Source organism: Manis javanica, chromosome 2 (assembly GCF_040802235.1).
Source record: "Manis javanica isolate MJ-LG chromosome 2, MJ_LKY, whole genome shotgun sequence".
Classification (NCBI taxonomy): Eukaryota; Metazoa; Chordata; class Mammalia; order Pholidota; family Manidae; genus Manis; species Manis javanica.
This window is the reverse complement of record NC_133157.1, coordinates 100,976,548-100,997,750: the sequence shown is the minus strand read 5'-3', so window position 1 is coordinate 100,997,750 and position 21,203 is coordinate 100,976,548. Positions and strand designations below refer to the sequence as shown.

At 35.6% G+C, this 21,203-nt stretch overlaps 1 protein-coding gene across 8 annotated transcripts in view; it reads right to left on the bottom strand.

The window, feature by feature from the left end:
* EPC1 (enhancer of polycomb homolog 1) overlaps nt 1-21,203 on the bottom strand; it is a 92,746-nt gene that overhangs the window by 30,859 nt on the left and 40,684 nt on the right. For 2 of the 8 annotated variants that reach the window (XM_017655306.3, XM_073228968.1), the window contains exon 2: nt 12,356-12,504. The exons of 5 other annotated variants lie outside the window; for them this stretch is intronic. In XM_017655306.3, the coding sequence (XP_017510795.2) occupies nt 12,356-12,460 (105 nt within the window). In that variant the 5' untranslated portion in view covers nt 12,461-12,504. Of the gene's footprint in view, nt 1-12,355; nt 12,505-14,270; nt 14,310-21,203 lie in introns of all 8 variants that reach the window. One more of the 8 variants, XM_073228967.1, reaches the window with a different exon arrangement.

Sequence of the window (21,203 nt, the reverse complement as noted above, 5' to 3'; positions counted from 1 at the left end):
GGGTGGGGTGGGGGAGTAGTAGTGACAAATGCACGTGTACAGGGGGTTAGCAACAAATCACGCAGAGTCATGGATCGTGTTAGGGATTTGTCCTTTTACTAAGAGCAATAGAGGTGAGAGTTTTTTTAAAAGATCCTAGTTGCTGTACAGAAAATGGATCATATTCAATAAAATGGAAACTGTGTAGCCTTTAAAGAGTTCAGAATAATATTTAATGACCTGGAGAAATCAATTCATTCAGTAAAAAAGATTTGGAAAAAAAAATTTTTTTTTTACTGTCAAACTCTGTATCAGACTGTCTACTGATAAATTAAGTATCCAGTGAAATATGTTCAGGATATTTCTAATTTAATCTTTTTTAAAAGAAAAAGACACAACTGAACATATGCCTACAGAGAAAAAAGTCTAAAACTAGCTGTGTATGTATATATGTATATAAAACAATTTTTCTCTCTATATTCCTTTCCCTGCTTTATCTTTTCACAGTACTTACCATCCTCTGACAAGTCATATACTTGGTTTGTTTATGTTGTCACCCATATTTCCCCCCGAATCCTCCCCCAAACTAAGCATCAAGGGGGCAGGGAATTTTGTCTTATTGTGTACACTGCTAAAATAGCCACCCTAACATACTGCTGGGCACAAAGCACAATGCTTAAATATTTTTAAAATAAATGAATATATATGTATGTATCATGCATTCATGCACACATAAACATAAAGTTTCAAAGTATATACCCCAAAAGTTAACATTACCTCCAGGTGGTACAATTTTGAAGTGCTCTTCTGTAATTTTATTTTTTGTATTTTCTAAGATATAATTATTTTATTTTATTTTATTTTTTTAAGAAGCAGCAATATTTTTATTAATGAACTATCTGGCATGCCTGTATAATACTTGCTTGGTACATTTTTGGCTGTAAATTCTCTAATCAGCTCTTCATTTGACAATTATTTTGTAAAATTTCCTAGAAAAAATAGAAATATAATTCAGTATTTCCTCTAGCTTCATTGAGGCTTTTTTTTTTTTGAGAGGGCATCTCTCATATTTATTGATCAAATGGTTGTTAACAACAATAAAATTCTGTATAGGGGACTCAATGCACAATCATTATTAACAACAATAAAATTCTGTATAGGGGACTCAATGCACAATCATTAATCAACCCCAAGCCTAGTTCTCAACAGTCTCCAATCTTCTGAAGCATAACGAACAAGTTCTTACATGGTGAACAAATTCTTACATAGTGAATAAGTTCTTACATGGTGAATAGTGCAAGGGCAGTCATCACAGAAACTTTCGGTTTTGATCACGCATTATGAACTATAAACAATCAGGTCAAATATGAATATTCGTTTGAACTTGATTTATATGTGAATCCCACATTTCTCCCTTATTATTATTGTTATTATTATTTTTAATAAAATGCTGAAGTGGTAGGTAGATGCAAGATAAAGGTAGAAAACATAGTTTAGTGCTGTAAGAGGGCAAATGTAGATGATCAGGTCTGTGCCTATAGACTAAGTATTAATCCAAGCTAGACAAGGACAGCAAAACATCCATGGATGCAGAAGATTTCTCTCAAAACAGGGGTGGTGGGGTTCTAAGCCTCACCTCTGTTGATCCCCAATTTCTCACCTGATGGCCCCTCGCGACTGCCTGTCTTAGGTCGTTCCTCCCTTGAGGAATCTTACCCGTCTCTGGCTAACCAGTCATCTTCTGGGGCCATACAGGGAAATATAAAGTTGGTAAGTGAGAGAGAAGCAATATTGTTTGAAAAAGATATAATTATTTTTGACAAAACAGATTTGGTATATTTCACTAAATGACTTTCTAAAACAACAGTAATATTTTAAATACATAATTTATTTGGTTCAGTAAAACCCTTCCCATTTAAGTCAGTTTAGCACAAGAGTAAAGAAGCTTTCTAGGTGAAGAAAATATTTTTAAAATCCAAATCTATATAGTTCTACTTCTAAGAAATAGAGCATCAAATTAAATAACAGTAACAATAAATTAAAAGTGGAATGAGACTCTTGCTTTGAATAGGAAGATGGGGAATGGTGATACCAAATAAATGAAATCAGTAAGATGCATTCTGAACTTAATTCAGTAATTACAAATGCCCGACTAAATACCTAAGATGATTCAACTCTAATTTACAATTATGTAATACATTAGATGTTCCCTCAAAATAATATTTTTAATTAAACTTTTGAATAAATTTGAGCATTGAGTAGGCCAGCATTCCCAAACTGAGTTCACTAGAATATACTTAGTTTGAAATTATCAACATAGTTCAATAAAGAGTTTGACTGTAAAACAACAAAAATGTGAACACTGATTCTAAACTCAGATTTTTTTTTACTTTAGGACTTTTGTGAGCTTTTAACATGAATAATGTAAATTGTGGTCCTTCATGAGGATGGGTACAGTCACTCCAAACCTATGACCACAGAATCATTTTTTCAGAAAGTATCTATTAATAGCTCATGGAGAACTTCTGCAGTAAAGTTTGGGAACTGCTGTTATAGAACAAAAACTAAAAATGCGGAGCAGAATACCCAGGCTTAGGTTTGTTCACTAATTGACTTAGTCTGTATTTATTGAGTGTAAACTATGTGCCTGTCACTGATTGGTAAATGGTAAATAAAATAGACACAGTTCCTGACATTATAGAGCTAGCACTCTAGTAAAGAGGACAGATACTAATAAAATAGTCCTAAAAATAAACTGTAAAATGTGGTAACTGCTATGAAGGACAAGGACAAGGACAATGCATTATGAGAAATATAAATAGGAAAATGACTTCAAAACAATGATCACTTTCACCAAGGCAAAGTGATACATTCAAAGATTTGCAGAAATGGTAGTTAAAAGATTGTTTTAAGAAAAGACAGTATCTACGTTTGAAGACTCCTTACTAGTCTTACTAGTTTGACACTATATAATAATTATAATAATTAGGCTAGGTTGAAATTTGAGAGTTAATCACCAAAACACCATGAACAATTCAAATTTTTCATAAAATAACAGAGGCATAAACTCTTAAGTAAGTCTGACCTTACAGGGGACAAAGTAAATAAACAACAACCTGAATAACTCTTCAATATTCAATCTTACATACCATGGAATCAGATGAGCCATAACTTAAAATTAAGCAAATAAATTAAAAAGCCTCTTGTTCTTCAAGTAACTATAATGCTTTCTATACATAGCAATGTGAACAATAGAAAAAGAGGAACAGAAAAGACTGAACAATGATCTTTAGAAAGTTCAGAGGCACACTTTCCTGTCTCCATGAAATTTGCTATTGTGGGCACTGGGCTCCAAAAAAGTACTCACTCACTTTCACTTTTTGGTTCCTTCAGCCTGCCAACACGCACTGGAAGAGTGTAGACTTTAGAAACAGAGACCCCAGGAACAATCAGCTTCCTCATTAGACCCCAAGTCCAGCAAATCATTCTACTACCTATTTGAATCAATTCTATTTTATATCTATATATACACATGATTTTTTTCTCCTTGCCCATCTTTCCCTCTCTTTTCTCCAGCAGTTAATGTTTTTTATCTTCTCTTTGTTATTTTTGCTTATCCCTAGAAAAACTTTGCCTTTCCAGGTGGCTTTTTATGGTTTTGTAGTTATACATCAGTAATTAACATGAAAGGGTTAACTGGTTCTAAACAGGGCATATCACTTGTATTTAAGAAGTCAGAAAATAGCATTTTTAGTAAGTAGGAGTGACATTAGCTATTTGTAAATAAAGCCTATCTGAAGGGCAGCATTGCAAATGTGCCTTAAATATCTGCTCTGTGCCTTTGTTTACATGTACAGATACCTTTGCTGACATTACCATTCACCACCCCCACCCCCATGGAAAACTCCCACTTGTTCTCCAAAGTCTGGTTTAAAATGATCTTTCCTCTGCATCCCCAAGGCAAAACTGCTCCCCCATTTGTGCTTCTACAGCACTGTATTCTCTACTTAGAAATCATGCTTTAATTACTTGTGTACATACCGATTTCCAAAATTAAGATCAGACACTATGTCTAATTAACCTTTGTTATCTTTTCCTTTGAAAGACATATTCTCTTGGAGTATCTGGGGACTTAATATTCTTTTCAGGGTGAAGACTAAGTAAGATTATCTTTCTCTCCTACCTACTCAGCATCTAGTACTATATATTGCTGTTTCAGATCCTCAAAATTTTATACAGAATTACAGAAAATGAGGATAAATCTAAAGAAAATACATGAAAAAAAGAAGATATTTCTACTTGCTCTATAAGAAATTCTAATAAATATTACCAAACCAAAAAGAACTTTTCAAGGTTATATCGTGTAAATTCCTAAACAAAGATTAAATTATATATATCACTTACCAAGTTTCTGTTTAAGCAAATAATGACCTTAACACTTAGCCACAGCAATTAAGATCACATTTAGACCCTTTGGGCTACTTAACTTAAAACAGCTTATTAAAAACAGCAATAATGTATAAAATCCCTTATGAGGAAAAAGTGATGACTGATTTGTAAAAAGTCACTTAGTAAGTTCAAAACTACTGATAATTTATGCATGTAGAGCTGGACTCCACTGCTACTTGAACAAAAGGGCTGAGCTGAATTACTTTCTCTCTCCTATTTTCTAATGACATTTCTAAGAATGAAAACATCAATGCATATTCAGAAATACTGTTCAAGTAAGTACTCCCTAGTTTTTCTACATGCACACACCCAACTCTTGCCTGGCTCCTTATAATATCCTTCTAACTGGTTTCTGTGCTTCCAGTTTTCTCTCTTCTTCACAAAATAGCCAGAGTTTTGTCAACTTAATATACAAGTCAGATTGTGCCATTCTTTCATTCAAAATATTCCAATGATTTCCCACCTCATGCAGAATAAAAGCTCAAGTTCAAAATTGCTTACAAGGTCCAATGAGATCTGCAGCACCCTTTCCTGTCATCTCTCTGGCATCATCTACCATTCTCCTCTTCACTCACTAGACTCTTGTCATACTAGATTGCTTGCTCTTTGTCAAACTTCTAAAAAACAGCTTGCTCCCCCACCTTCTTCAAGTCTTTGTTGAAAAGTTATCTTTGCAGATAGATCATTCCTTACCACCTCTCCCACTGTACACCCACCAGAATGCTAAAACTGAAAAGGTTGACAACATCAAAGGACAGTGACAATGTGGAATAACTACAAATCCTAGACTGCGTTAGTGAGAAAAAGGTGTGGCAGACCTTATAACACTAAACATACACATTCCACATGACCCAATAATCCCACTCCTAGGTATTTATTCAAGAAAAATGAAAACACAAACCTACAAAAAAGTGTTGAATAAGAAATGTTCACAGTTTTATTCACAATAGCTCAAACTGGAAACAACCCAAATGCCCATTAATATGACAGATGAAAAAACTGTGGTATAGTAACACAATGGAAAACTACTCAGCAACAAACAAGAACAAACACCACAATAAACACCCAAACACTGGGATGAGTAAAAATAGCATTATTTAACAGAGTCCATACTCTTCTAGTTAAGCTTTAAAACAGAAAAAATACAAAACAGTAGCTTCTTCTAGGGAGTAGGGGGGCAAGGATTAATTGGGAAGGGGAATGAAGGAATTTCCTGGGATGATGGTAATGTTCCACATCTTGATGGCCGTTGGGTTATGCAAGTTATGAATTTGCCAAAATGCAGCTAATACACACTGAATATTTGTGAATTTCTTTGTATGTAAATTTTAAAAAGAAAAAACAGTAAACAGATATGAACTCTAGTTAATCACATGCATGCTTAAGCATTTAGAGAAACCTGTACTAATGTATGCGATTTACTTCAAAATGCATCAAAAAAGTCACATGGATTGATGGAGAGATGCATGATAAATCAAGTAGAGTAAAATGTTAAAGGTAGCTAGTGGGTGCATGGGTTCACTGTAAAATCTGTGTAACTTTACTTATGTTTGAAAATTCATAATAAAATGCTGCAAAAATATGGACTCTCTCCTCTCTCAACCACAGAACTTGATTCCTCAATCTGCTTTGTTTTCCTCTATAGCACTTATCGCCTATCTCCTTATACACTTCTGAATTTACTTATCGTCTGTCTCCTTTCTCCACATAATAAGATCCATAAAGGTAGGAATTAGTTTTTTGCTTTGCTTTACCCTAGGTCTAAAATTGGGCCTAACCCAAGAATAGATTTCATAAAAGACTAAGATTAAATTTCATAAAAGCAAAGAATAAATTTAGGCTTGTTTATTTTGCTTTCTCTTTAAAACACTCAGAGTGAAACAGTTGAAGGAGAGACTATTTGGCAAAAAAAAAAAGAGCAATTCAATACTTACTATTTCCTACCAGAAATAAATGGCAAAAGATCCTAAAACTATTATCTTCTACTCCCACTCTTAAAGCCCAGTAATCTGAAATTACTATTTCTAGAGTATAAAACAGTAAAGGAAGACCTTTGCTAAGGTACAAATAAAACAGTACATTCTTGTTATTTCTTTTCAATGTGAAACATTTGCCAATTAAGTACTTTTCTTATAAAATATTTAAGACTTAGTGTTACTAAGTAGCATGGTCAAAGGCAGCCCAAGGCAAAACTAAATTTAATTTTGATCCTTGCCTTTTCTTGTCCCTTACTCATACTCCTTACATCCCTTCAGATTTGGTTTGCTAGTGTTGTACTTTTTAAGAGCTTGCATGCCCAATGTTATGTTTGGCAACGTGAAAGGGGAAGAAATTTAGGTTTTTATTTCCTGCTCTTTAGAAGTCACAATCTGATCAGAAGGCTTCCCTAAAAATTAAATTAAAAAAGGCTCAAAAGCTCTTGTTTTTGGTTAAAATCTTTAGGTGATGATTTCTACACTTTAAATATAACAGTGAGAGGTAGTCATCTGTCATTATTTAATACCTTTTAACTCAGGCAGTTAAATAAAGGACAGGCATACATTGTTTTACTGTGCTTCACTTTACTGCACTTCACAAGAACTGTGCTTTTACAAATTGAAAGTTTGTGGCAACTCTGTACAGCAAGTCTACTGGAGCCATTTTTCCAATGGAATTTGTATTTAATTTCACTGTGTCTCTGTGTCACATTTGTTAATTCTTGAAGTATTTCAAACTTTTTCATAATTATTATATTTGTTAGGGTGACCTGTGATCAGTTATCTTTGATGTTACTATTGTAACTGTTTTGGGATGCCACCAACCATGCCCATGTAAGATGGTGAGCTTAATCAAATCAATCAATCAATAATCAGCCAACCAGCTGTTCCCTGTCTCTCCCTCTCTCCTTGGGCCTCCCTCTTCCCTAAGACACAGCAATATTCAAATTGGCCAATTAATAACCTACAATGGCCTCTAAGAGTTCAAGTGAAAGGAAGAATCACATGTCTCTCACTTTCAATCAAAAGCTAGACATGATTAAGCTTAGTGAGGAAGGCATGTCAAAAACTGAGACAGGCTGAAAGTTAGGCCTTGTGTGCCAAACAGCCAGCCGAGTTGTGAATGCAAAGGAAACATTCTTGAAGAAAATTAAAGGTGCCCTGCTGGTGAGCACGTGAATGATGATACAGCCTTACTGCTGATATGGATAAAATTTCAGTTGTCTGGATAGAAGATCAAACCAGTCACAACATTCCCTTAAACCACAGCCTAACCCACAGCAAGGCCCTATGGCCCTAACTCTCTTCAATAGTATGGAGGCTGAGAGATGTGAGGAAACTGCAGAAGAAAAGCCTGAGGTCAGTACAGGCTGGTTCATAAGGTTTAAGGAAAGAACCATCTCCGTAACATAGAAGTGCAGGTGAAGCAGCAGCAAGTTATGCAGATGATCTAGCTAAGATCATTAACGAAGGGGTTACTGTTCCAATGTAGATGCAACAGCCTTCTATTGGAAGAAGATGCCATTTAAGATTTTCATAGCTAGAGAGGAGCAGTCAACACCTGGCTTCAAAGCTTCACAGTACAATCTGAGTCTTGTTAGGGGCTAATGCTGCTGTTGACTTTAAATTGAAGTCAGTGCCCATTTACCATTCTGAAAATCCTAGGGTCCTAAGAATTATGTTAAATCTACTCTGCCTGTGCTGTATAAATGGGACAACAAAGCCTGGATGACAGCACATCTATTTACAGCATGGTTTAGTGAATATCTTAAGCCCACTGCTGAGACCTACCACTCAGAAAAAAAGATTCCTTTCAAAATATCACTTACCACTCACTGACAGTGCACCTGGTCACCCAAGATTATGGAGATGGACAATGAGATAATATTGTTTTCATGCCTGTTAACACAATATTCATTCTACAGCCCATGGATCAAGGAGTCATTTCGACTTTCTAGTCTTATTCTAGTGGATGTATCTCTTAAAACTGTAGCTGACATAGATACTGATTCCTTTTACAGATCTGGGCAAAGGAAACTGAAAACCTTCCACAAAGGATTCACAATTCCAGATACCATTATGAACATTTGTGATTCATGGGAAGAGGTTAAAATATCAAATTAACAGGAGTTTGGAAGAAGTTGATTCTAACCCTGAAGGATGTCTTTGAGTGAGGGCTTCAAGACTTCAGTGGAGGAAGTAACTGCAGATGTGGTGGAAACAGCAAAAGGACTGAGTGGGGACTGAGGAAGTGACTGAATTACTCGATCTCATGATCTGACTTGAACCTGTGAGGAGCTGCTTCCTATGGATGAGCAAAGAAAGTTGTTATCTTGAGATGGAATCTACTCTGGTAAAATGCTGTGGAGACTGCTGAAATGAAAGCAAGGATTTAAAGTATTACATAGACTTGGTTGATAAAGCAGCAGCAGGGTTTGAGAAGATGGACTCCAATTTTGAAAAAAGTTCTACTTTGGGCAAAATGCTATCAAACAGAAGCATCACATGCTATAGAGAAATTGTGGAAGGAATGCAGCAAACTCCACTGTTGCCTTACTTTAAGAAACTGCCACAGCCGCCCTAGCCTTCAGCAACCAACAACTTTATCAGTCAGCAGCCATCACCACTAAGGCAGGCCTCTCTCCACGAGCAACAAGACTGACTCACTAAAAGCTCAGATGATGGTTAGCATTTTTAAGCAATAAAGTATATTTAACATTAAGGTAGGTATTTTTTAAATAGACATAAAGCTACTGCATACTAAACACGACTACAGTATAGTGTAAAGGTAACTTTTATTCACACTGGGAAACCAAAAAACTCATCCGACTTGCTTTACTGAGATACATGCTTTACTGCAGTGGTCTGGAACCAAATCTGCAATATATCTGTGTTTCTCATTTTTCGAGGTTAATACCCTAAAACATTGAATGAAGTGCATATCTAATTTAAACTTGTCTAAAACTAAACTTGTTCATTTAATTTAATACAAAGAAAAGCTGCACAAAGACCTAGTCCTTAGTTAGCCCTTCTACATAATCTTGCAATTTCATCCAGTATCATGGCTTTAACTACTATTTGAATGCTGAGGACATGACTCAAAAATCTTAATTTCTAGCCCAGATTTCTGCTCAACTCTAGGCACATGTATGGAGACAACCTCTTACTGTAAGTTCCATAGACACATCTCACATAACATCAACACTATCTGCCAATTCTCAACCTGTTTCTCCTCCTGTATTACCTGTTTCAGTGAATTGCACTATTATTTGTCAGTCACCCAAGCCAAAAGCCTTCATTTCTCCAGCTCGCTATTGTTCCCTATTTCTCTATTCCCAAGTCAAATAACATGCGTTTTATGTCTAAAAACTATTCAGTGATTTTCCATCCCACTGTCATAGTTCAGGCAGCAACTAGCCTTCTTACCTCTAGAATCACACTATTCTCCAATTCTATAGCTGCCAGTGGTCTTTCTAAAAGAGTTTGATCATGTCACTTTCACACTTAAGCCTTAGCTCCCCAGTGCCTACATGATTAAATTCAAACTTCTTGGCATTACAGGGTCCTTCATGATCTAGCTCTAGCTAATTTTTCCAGTCCAACACCTTACCACTTTGTACCCTGAATTTTACACTACAGCTACAGGGAGCATCTAGTAGAACCCTCTAGTAATACCTATGTGTGATGTCCTCTGTCCATCGAAACCTCTATTTGTAATTCTACTAGGATACCTATCCCTCTGTTACAATGGTAACACAGCAAACAAGGAGTAACTTTCAAAATATCTATTTCATAAAGAAACTAAGCAAGTCAGAATAAAAAAAAAAATCCCAATAGGGGTCTCGCTCCTCAACTGCCTGCCTCACACACACCAGAAGGGCAAAAAGGGCCAGGAAGAGCACCAAAAGTACAGGCAATAATGAGGTATTTTAAAAAGGCATTCATCTTCGATCATGCATCAATCTACTTGGAAGAAATGACTTGTGAAGTCCTTTTTAGCTTTGGGGTATAAAGCATTAGGTTTTATTACTAGGCCTATTAATCTGTCTTTCCAGAACCAAAATAATAATTATTAACATGTACTAATAAGCATTTTATTATATACCAGGCCTGAGCTTCAGTTACCTTATTAAAGCTCACAATTATTAATAATAATTATACCAGTATTATAATTTATAATAATTATACATGTAGAAAAAGAAGTGGCAACTATCATCTCTATTTTACAGATCAGTAAACTTGCCTATCTATCTTCATGCAGTTGACTGGATCAAAAGTAGCTGTGACTTGATTATGAGGGCTTAACGACTTCACTATGTTAACTCTCAAAAGGATATAGGTTTTCCAGATTACTTATTAGTGAGTTGCAAGGGAAAACTAGTAAACACACAGTGGAGAAACTGGACCTCACTTTGGGTGGTTAGAATGAACACTGCAATGAGGGACACATAGATTTTTGTCTCCAGGTGTGATGCCAAGACAATCTAATATCCCTCAAACACATACATATTCCAACTGGGAATGTAAACTTGAATCTAATTGAGAAAACATCAGACAAACCCAAAATGGGACTACTGTATTAAAAAAAAAATCAAAAGAATTGTTATCAAATGTCTACATCATAAAAGATTAAACACTCACTGCAATACTTAGTGATAAAAGACCATGATGGAGGCAACTTACTCTCAAGTGGTTTGGAAATGAAAAAATGTGTGTGTATGTAAGACAGAGAAAGAGTGAAAAAACAAAGCAAATGGGGCAAAATGTTAGTAACATATGGCATATATGGGTATACTATTCTCTCTCTTCCAACTTTTCTGTAAGTTTGAAATTATTTCCAAATAACAGCCTTTTTTTTAAAGCTAAGAGCAAAAGAAAAAAAAAAAGTAGACTTTATATAAGCAAGAGGAAGGGATGCAAGTACTTTTTCCAGAACTGCTGCCAAGTAACTGCATGATCCCCATAAGTCAGTGAAGTTTCTGGCTCTTAATTTCCTTACCTAAAGTAGACAGTCTCAGAATACTGTCTTGAATAGTAAATTCAAGGGCTATCCATCAGGTGTTATGTTGAGTTCTACAGTCAAATAATTTTGAGAAATGAATAGACAGGATAAACAATATTGAACAGTTTCTTTATAGAAGAATGCTCATGAATTTTTACATACGCCAAAATGCCCCATGATTTTCCAAATGAGTAATATCTAAGTCAACATTTCCCGATTATTCACTGACCATTGTAACTGTGATTTATCCAAATGTTTGGTGGGACCAAGGTGAGCATTAAAATAAAGTTATAATGTTAAACTACAGTATACAAAAACCATTCTCTTCTGCAACAAAATAATTTCATCAATTTTTGGGAAACAACCTCATGCCTCCATAGTTCAACTCAAACAGAGGTAGTTTTCATTGCTTACTTTTAAAAAGGGGAGCTCTAGTAAGACTGAAATCTCAGGCAAGAGAACTCCCTTTTATGGACAGTAACACAAATTAGGGGGTTGGTAAACTACAACCCAGTGAGCAATCCCATCCGCTGCTTGTTTTTGTAAACAGTTTTTGTTTTACTAGAAAGCAGCCACACTCACGTGTTTGCATATTGTCCACAGATGCTTTCAACTGACAACAGCAGCTAAGTAGTTGTGACAGAGACTATAAGGCCTGAAAAGCCTGAAACACTGACTGTTTACTGAATGTTTACAGACTCTCACTACAGACAGTTATCTGTGCTCTATTTAATTTTGGAGATCCAGCAGTCTGATTGTGATAAGGTGGATCACTGGCAGATACAAAGCATGCTCTACTATTTACAGCATGTAAATGACAGAGAGAAGAGAGAAGCTTATTAAGTAAAAATATTATCACTATGTTCAGACCCTATACCATCACTCTGAAGACGTATCATTATACCTATTTTATAGGGAAAGTGAAGCTCAGTAAGATTAAGTCACTTGCCCGAAGTGGTGGAAGTAGGATTTGGATTGAGGTCTGACTCCAGAACCCCATGGTCTTTCTACTGTAGCTTAATTCCTCCTTCTTGTCTTCTTTTGCCTTCCCCATGTATGGCTGAGTTCTGGTTGGTACTCAGGGGAGGACTCAGAATACTAAGAGAGAAGCAGAAAGGACTTTAAACAGCTAAAGAGATGAGCAACAGCATTACAGCTACAAGGATCATTGGGAAGCTACAACCAGATAAATTTAAAGAATAACAGCAGATTATCTTCTCTTACTTGTTCATCTTTAGAGTGCTTTACTAGATTACAACTCATAAACCTTAACTCCTGGTAATACCCAGGCACCCTGGATATGAAGGATGGAGTTGAGGAAGATTAAGTCACAGGAGAGCCAAGACCAGGTACATGTTCCCCTGTGTAACTAACTACTCTTAATCATCTATAGTGCCTACATGCATACAGAGGTTCACAGTAAAGAGTAAAGTTATGATTTTCTTTAGTAAGTATTGCATCTTGCTGACTGGACAAAGAAAAACATTAAAATTTGTTACTTCTTCCCCTAGACTTCCAACACTTTGATTTTATCTTTAACACAACATTTACCAAATAGGAAATATTGGTATAATCAAATATAATGGTATAATCATATAAATACCAACCAAAATAATTTTTATAGAAGTAATTACTAATGTGAGTTTCCCTGCTCAGAAGGAAATCCTTTTATTAAAAGGAAATGCAGAAGGAACTCATTTGGCTTTAGAAGTACTTTGTTTAGATACTATTACATAATTTACCATAAAAAAAGTCAGGTTACTAACTGATCTACCAAACGAGACAGGTAAGGACCTACGTGATAAACTAGGAAGGTTAAACAAACTCTCAAGTTAGGCTAAATTTGATCCCCCAGTTCTTCCATCAAAAATAACAGATTTATCTATTGTATCTTCCTTCCAGTCAACATAACAATCAATCATAGCTCTTCTTACACTGCTTTTATTAATATTTTTCCCATCAAAAAATATAAACCTTTAGGGTTTGTATGAAACGATAAGATTTGTGCATATTTAAGATAACAGTGAAATACTGTAACATGGCTGGTATAGAAGAAGTCATAGTTCATACAGGGTACTTAATTTGCTTCAGACTAAAATTTAAAATAATCTTACGTAACTTTTTGTCCTTTCTTAACTAATACCAAGTCCCTTGGTTTCACCAAAGCCATAAAACACCCTGAATAATTTCTGCAGTTGTCTTCCTGCAGTGCTAAAAAATAAAAGGGGCTCTGATAATCTCAGAACTTTTTTGTTTAAGTGTACATTCTTCTCTCACTCAAAACTCATTCTCCCTTTATTTGAAGTAACAGCACAGTAGTAGATGAAAATATGTATTTCATAATTCCAGAATATTCTAATTAATGTACAGTTATTTGGTACCATAAATTACTTTCAACATGTGCAGAAATAAAATTTCTAACTTTATTAGAATATTCTTTATCAAATAGGAAGACCAAGGTATACTATTTAGCAGCACATTTTGATGTCAGAAGCCTGGATTAGAATCTTAATCATGCCATTTACTAATCGTCACTTCTCTAAACCTCAATTTTTTTATTAGTTAAATGAAGTAAATGCTATTAAAGGATAAAGTGAGAACAAATATAGGAAAACATCTTAGCACACATCTATTGACTCTTTAAAATGTAAATAATGAAGCCAATTAAAAATTTTTCCCTTACTAGTAAAGGGCAGAAAATGCTACCTAACTTACAAGTTTGCACTCAGAATTACATGAAGTTACGTCCATAAAGTCCTAGTGCATTATTAGTGAAATAGGCAAATTTTAATAAATAGCCTAAATTATTAATGATTGTTTGATCATAGCTATGAATCAATAAATAAGACTAGTTTCAAATTTACCTTGTGTTTCCTCAAAAGATATCCTTTCTCCTACTAATCCTACAAAAGAAGACATTTTAGAGTTCCAGTTAATTTTTATTGGCAGGCTGTCATAACAAAATAATCCTTACCTCTTAAGATAATCAAATCTCACTGTAGAACATAAGGACTTTATCTGACAAATTCAGGCACCATAGAGTAGTAACTAAAATCAGTTACATCTTCAGCTTTTACAGAAAGAGATCTCTCTACACACTTTAAAGTAAAATACAAAAAAGAAAAAAGTATATTGTAGTTATAAGGAAACTTCTTCCACCTTTCCTGATCAGGTTAAATTAATGTTAGTAATTCATTTCACAGATTACTAACACCATACACTTCATCCCACAAAGGATATGCAATAATTCACTGGAACATTTTAAAACTTCTAATGCTACCTGAAGTAAATCTGGTTTCCTCTTTCCTATAGCAATCAGAAAAAAATGCCTAACTTTTACTTGGAGAAGAAAGGAAAACAGTTACAAAAGTTGAACATGCTGACAGCAGTGTCAGTTATAATCCTAACATAATTTATATTATCTCTTCAGTTGGTATCTATAACCATAAGAGAAGGGAGGTTATATTCCTTCTTGCAAAGGTCTTTAGGCTCATATAAACATCACACAAATTTTCTTATTTCACAGCAGAAAGAAATGAAAGAACTCAACTAAAGAATGCTTCCAGATAATATTTATGAAACGTTTCCCACGTATTAAATAGGCCATGCTAAAAGTCTGCATCATCTCAGGAGTTGCATTACATTTGGTCAGAATTAAAGGTTGACTCTGCTATACCTGAACAAGAATGTAACCTTTACTATCTTATTTCAAAAAAGCAAACTGTGGCAGACACTGCCAGTCAATCCTTTAAAAAAAAAATCCCTATAGAGACAAATTAACCTCTCAGTAATAAATGGTGGCAAAGTATTGGTGTTACACCTGTACTTAATTAGGAATGTATGTTTATTTCAATGTGACCAAGACAATCAAAATATGCCTTCTAGTAGGTGAGATGTTTATGTCATAATCTGGCCAAATAATGGTCAGAATGCAAAATTTACTTCATTTATAGAGTGAAGAAGGATAAAGACCTTAAGCTCAGAAGAGATAAAACATGGTCTACTGAAGCTCCATCTTTATCTATCTTTACAAATGTCCTCTAAATACAGAGGACAGTTAGCTCACTGCAAAAATACAAGGAGTTGTAGGATTTAATCTACAATAAATATCCTTGTTTCCTCATCTTCTTTCTCCAGTACAAAGATGAATACTGAAAGTGTAATCACCTTTAGTTCATCAAATTATTTCTTGCTGGCACAGAGTGCAATGTGCTTCCTGGCCCTCCTGTGGTTGGTGGGGTCAGGTGACTTATTCTGGCCAATGAATTGAGAGTCAAAGTGACTTAAGGTTATTTCTGGACCAGAGTATTTTATTGCTTATGCAAGATGTGAAATCTTTCAAGGCACTCCTTTGACCTGTCACCATGGTTGAGATGTTGACTGCTGAATCATCCTGGTTTCCCAGCTGATCCACAATAAAATACAACAGAAATAAACTTTTTAGGTTGTTACCATAGCATAACCTAGGTTCTTGACATAAATTGGTCCTAGAAGTGGGGTACTGTTTCCACACAAAGACCAAAATATATGCATTAGTTTGGGGGCCAGAAAGCGAGGAAACTTCTCAGGATGGCAATCTGTTTTAAGAAATTTAAAGCATTTAGTAAGTCAGTTGTGGTAACTTAAAAAGCAGATAATGTACTTAATACATCTATAGCTTTAGAAGAGGTTAAAAATACTCAACATGAGAAGTGTGTTGGTTGCTCTGTTTGGTATTACAATCAAGTAACAAATTTTAAAATTTTAGTTTGTAAGCAGGAGTGAAAGGGAAGAATCCAAAAATTAGGGGAGCTGCAGTGTTTGAAAAGTGCTTCTCATCCCAAGCCACAAATTAAAAAACTAAGGCAGCCTTTGATTAACAAAGGAGAGTAGTCAATCTTGAGAGGAACGTTCAAATCAAGTCTATGGCTACAGATTCTCACAGTTAACAATATTTGAATGGATTAGAGTCTCAGAGCAGACACCCAATGAAAACTCTTGACACCCAGTTAATACTTTCAGATGAACAAAAGGCTCAGTGGAAAGAGACAGACTGAGACACTAAGGGTGTAGGTTTTCCAGCAGAAGTTCACAGATTTATGGTATCAGCATTTAAGATATATTTAGTGAAGGGTTCTTGAGTGCAGGCTATTGGCATACTGCACTAAATGGGAACACATGAGAGGCTTACAAAGTTGTGCTACCACAAACAAAAATCGAAAGCCCAGATTAAAATGATTTAAAACTATACTTAGGTCTCCAATCTTCTACAAGCAGGAAGCAGACTGCAAAGTGAATTGGCCCCCAAAAGCCATATTTTCCACTACCTACTTCAGATGAGGCTAAGGAGGACGATGGAAAAGGAAGAATCTCCTAGGGCCAGGGCCAAGGCCAAGCAACACAGGAATCAAGGACTGGGGAGCCCCTTCCTCCAGGAGAACACATCTAGTACCTAAACAAGAATATTCTCTAGGGGAAGCAGCTCATATAAAGTCAGTCTTCTGGGATTTTTGAGTTGCTATGGATTAGGGAATGCTGTGCCTCTCATTATTCATACAGGAGTGTTTACTGTGGTTATCCCTTTATATACTGTGTGTCTGTGTGTGTGTGCAAATAGTATTTTCATTCACAGATCTCCAAATCAAGAGGAAGCACATCCAAACCTGATGCAGAGAGAATTATGTGTATCACTTGGAAACCCTAATTCTTCAAGCTTGATGCTGTTTAGCTGGACTTTCAGACTGGACTCTAACTAGAAAGGAGATAAGTATACTTTGTGGGAAAGAGAGTGATCAAAATCTTTGGAAAGGCAGATCTGTCAGTGCTGTTTGCCAAGTATTTTTCTTCTTCGCCTTCTGGTCATATGGTAGGACTATACTTCCCGGTCTTTTTAAGGTTGGGGGGGCTATGTGACTAGTTCTGGCCAACAAGCTGTAAGCTGAGGTGACATGTAACATCTGACCAGAGCATTCAAATAACTGATACATGATATTAGCTCTTCCAGAGCTCTTTCCTCACAGTGTCCAGCAATGTTCAGGATGGATGCTGCTCTGTTAGCTGGATCCTGGAGTGATTTCTTGTAGAGCAGAACCCCCAGATCAACCCAATGGACAATGCAGTGTTAGAAATCCATCTGTTACAAAGCCACTAAGATTTCAGGATTGTATGTTTATAGTATAATCTTGCCTGTCTTGTCTGACGGATAGAGGGAAACCCTTGTCACTTAACATCTGAGCCAGAGCCAAGCTTATATATCAACTAGCTCAAGTTCCTTCTGCAAATGATCAAAGTGAGGTCTGATAGTTCTGACTTGTCTAATCACAAAATAATCTCTGGTAGCAGAACTTAATGGAACCATCATTATCCTCATGTAATTTGAAATTACAACAGGAGTTCTGCTCCTAATCTCTAACACAGCTCTGGGACAGATGAACTAGAAACATACAAATAAATTCAATAGGGCAATCCAGTCATTCATACAACAAAAACTGAAGGCATTAAGCTCCAATGGTAAAGGAAGTTGGAGCTTAGATTCATCTGATCAAATAACCACATAAATGAAATGGGAGTTTACAACAGTAATTGCTAAGAAGAATGTGATATTATGAGAGCATGTAACAGACCCTTCCTAATTGGCAGGTACTTAAGGAAGTGACCTTGAGCTAAGATCTGAGGGATCAGTGGGAGAATACTAAACCAACCCAGAGGAGAATGTTTCAGTATACAGGATAGTTGTCTATATGTACATGGAGGGAACTTGGAGGCTTTGAAGAAACCCAGAGGCAGGGGCCAGATTACATATAAACTACTTTAAGAACAATATAAGCTCTTTATGGAGTTTTCAAAAGAAGTGACACAATGAAATGTCAGTTTTCAAAGGACCACTGACAGAAAACACAACACTGGTTAAGAAAGAGTACCAGGGGAGGGAGTAGTTGTGGTTTTGGAAATACTTGTTAGAAGGTACTGAAATATAGGTAAGAGATGATAATACCTTGAAATAGGGAAGTGGCAGCAGAAATGGCATTTAAACTATTTAGGAAATTGAACAACACTACACTGGAATTTTTATTCAGGGTATTTTAACCTCTAGTTAGCCCATTGGAACTTCCACCCTAGTTGTCTAATTTCTCCACTTTTATCTATAGTAAATCTGAATACATTAGACTGAGTAAGAGGACAGCATAAACGCCAATATGTTATATTCATATCATGAGGATGCCTCTCCCAACAGGTCTCGGTCGATACTTTTAGAATGTATACATGTTAGGAATGATTGGTCATTTTGTTTTGTGCCACTTTATATAGTAAACATTAGATTGTATTCCAGTATTTCCCAAGTGATAAGGCAAAACTACTTAGTGAAAACTTTCTAGATCTGAATCTTGGAAATCACACATTTTTTATTCAAATAAGATTTATTCCAGGAAGGATCTGAGGTAGCTGGGCCCAGAAATAAAAGGACTTCATAATTATTTAGTTGGTTTTCTTGTCAGTGATACAAAGTATTAGCCATCCCTGAGAAAGAGGAGTCTAGATATGAATAGGAATTAAGGTTCAAATGAGAAACTTTGTATGAAAAATCCCATTCCTAAAAATATAAAGACAAGGGAAAAAATGTTCATCCTACCACAAGCATCTCTTTATTCTGTCCCATTTTCAAAAAAAACCCAAAAATGTTTCATCACTACAAATGTTAGGAGGAATTTCTTAAGTATTCATTCTACAAAACTACAGCATAAAAGCTGAGACAAAAAATAAGGTAGTACTCAGCAGATATTTTTAAATAGATATAGAAAAAGCTGAGACAAAAGAATCAAGGAATATATTTTTATGAAGTTGATTCTATGACATCTCCTGGTATGAAGAGAAAAAAACTGCTTTTATTTTATTGGAATTGTATTACAAAGGAAAAGTTCACCAAGGAAAAAAATTCACAGAATTCTGAAAGGTCAAAATTCCACTACAGCGGATAAGAACATTACCAACCAATCAAAAAAAAACTTCAAAGAAGATTAAAAAGTAACTGCAACCAAAATCTTGATTTTCAAAACACTTTCAGATCAGGGAGAAGGTATTTTAATGTAAAACCTTTAGAATAAAACAATTTTGATTTTACATATGTAAATTTGTTTACTTCAAATGGGAAGAGAGATGACTCTTCAGGAAAAGTTTTAAGTACCTTTTCAGGAACTTATGTTAGAATTGGTTTACACAAATTAATTAGACTCTGAGTGGTAACATATCAACTACCCAAAGTAAACACAGGTATTTTTTATTTCAAACAGGGACTTAAAAAGTTTGCCTAAGTTTATGATTTACTTGCCATAAGAATTATAAGCCCCTTGAAGGGAAAGACATGTTTGTGGACTTCATAATGTTTAGCATTATATTTTTTAAATTTACAAATACTTGATAAATCAGATGTTCCACAAAACATATTGGAGGCCATAACATTTTCTCTGGCTTAAAATTGTGGCTTAATTATTAGAATGTCTCATGTCTTTCCCAGTCTTACAACAAAAACACACAAAACCACAGCTTAAAATCCTACATTAAAAGCTTCACTCCAAAAGCTCAAAAGCAGTTAAAATAGGTATCTGATCACCATTTTAGAACACAAATAATCACAAAGTACCTAGATTTTTCCCAAACTATTTAAACATTAAAGAAATACTTGTGCCAGAACAATATTAAGTCTTTAAGATACACTTTTCAAAGAGTTTATAGTGTAGTAAAGAAAACAATCATAGAAATGAATCTGTTTTGTAAGAGAGTTCAGGTGCTATGACAGGCCTTAGAAAGAGTAGGTCAAGAAAGGCTTCAAGAAGTTGACAGCAATCAGGTGTTTGTCTAGTGAACACAAGGAAGGGAAAGGTATTTGAGTAAAGTGGTTAGTGCTAGCAGAGGCAGAGAACATTACATACAGGAAGTAGTTCACTTTACTGAGCTGAAGGCTTGTGGTAGTAGCCAGGCTCCAAAATGGCCAAAATGATATTTACTCTTGGTATTCACACGTTGGGTAGTCCTCTCTTGCACTATACCAGTGGTCTGTGTGACCAACAGCACATGGCATAAGTGATGACCGGTCACTTCCAAGACTAGGTTAAAAAGACCGCAGCTTCTGTCTTCGGCATTCTCTTACTCATATGCCACACTCTTTCTCTTGGATCATTTGTTCTGGGGATGTCAGATGTCGGATTGTGAGAGGACAGTTAATGGAGCGGCCTGTGTGAGGGGGAACAGAAACCTCCAGCCAAAAATGTGAGTGAACCTGGAAGCAGATTCTCCAGCTGAGATTCCTGCGACACTGAAACGCTTTCTGCAGACTGAGCCAGAACCACCCCCCTAAAGCCATTTCCAGATTCCTGACCCTCAAAAAACTGTTAGATTAAAGTCTGTTGTTTTAAGCTGCTAAACACTGGATAAGTAGTTATGCAGCAGTAGACAATATGCTGGTACTGAGATTCCTCATTGGATGACAAAAACCTAAGAGGGGTTTTGGAACTAGATCTATGGGCTCTGAGGACAGTAGCAGTGAATAAGCTTAAAGCCTCATGGTGTTTCTGAATGGTAGAAATTTACCTCATGAACTAACTGGGTGATTTAGGTAAGGAGATTTTCAACCAGAGTTGAAAGAGCTGCCTTGTTTTTCTCCTCTGTGTGGTAAAAATGAGAAATAAACTAAAAAAAGAACTGTTAAAGGAGCCAGGACTTGAAGGCTTTGAAAATTTGCAGTCTCTCCAGATTACAAACAATGCTAAAATTTAAAAATGGGTTCTGAGGCATGATCAAATCCAGGGCACGGATAGAAGAAC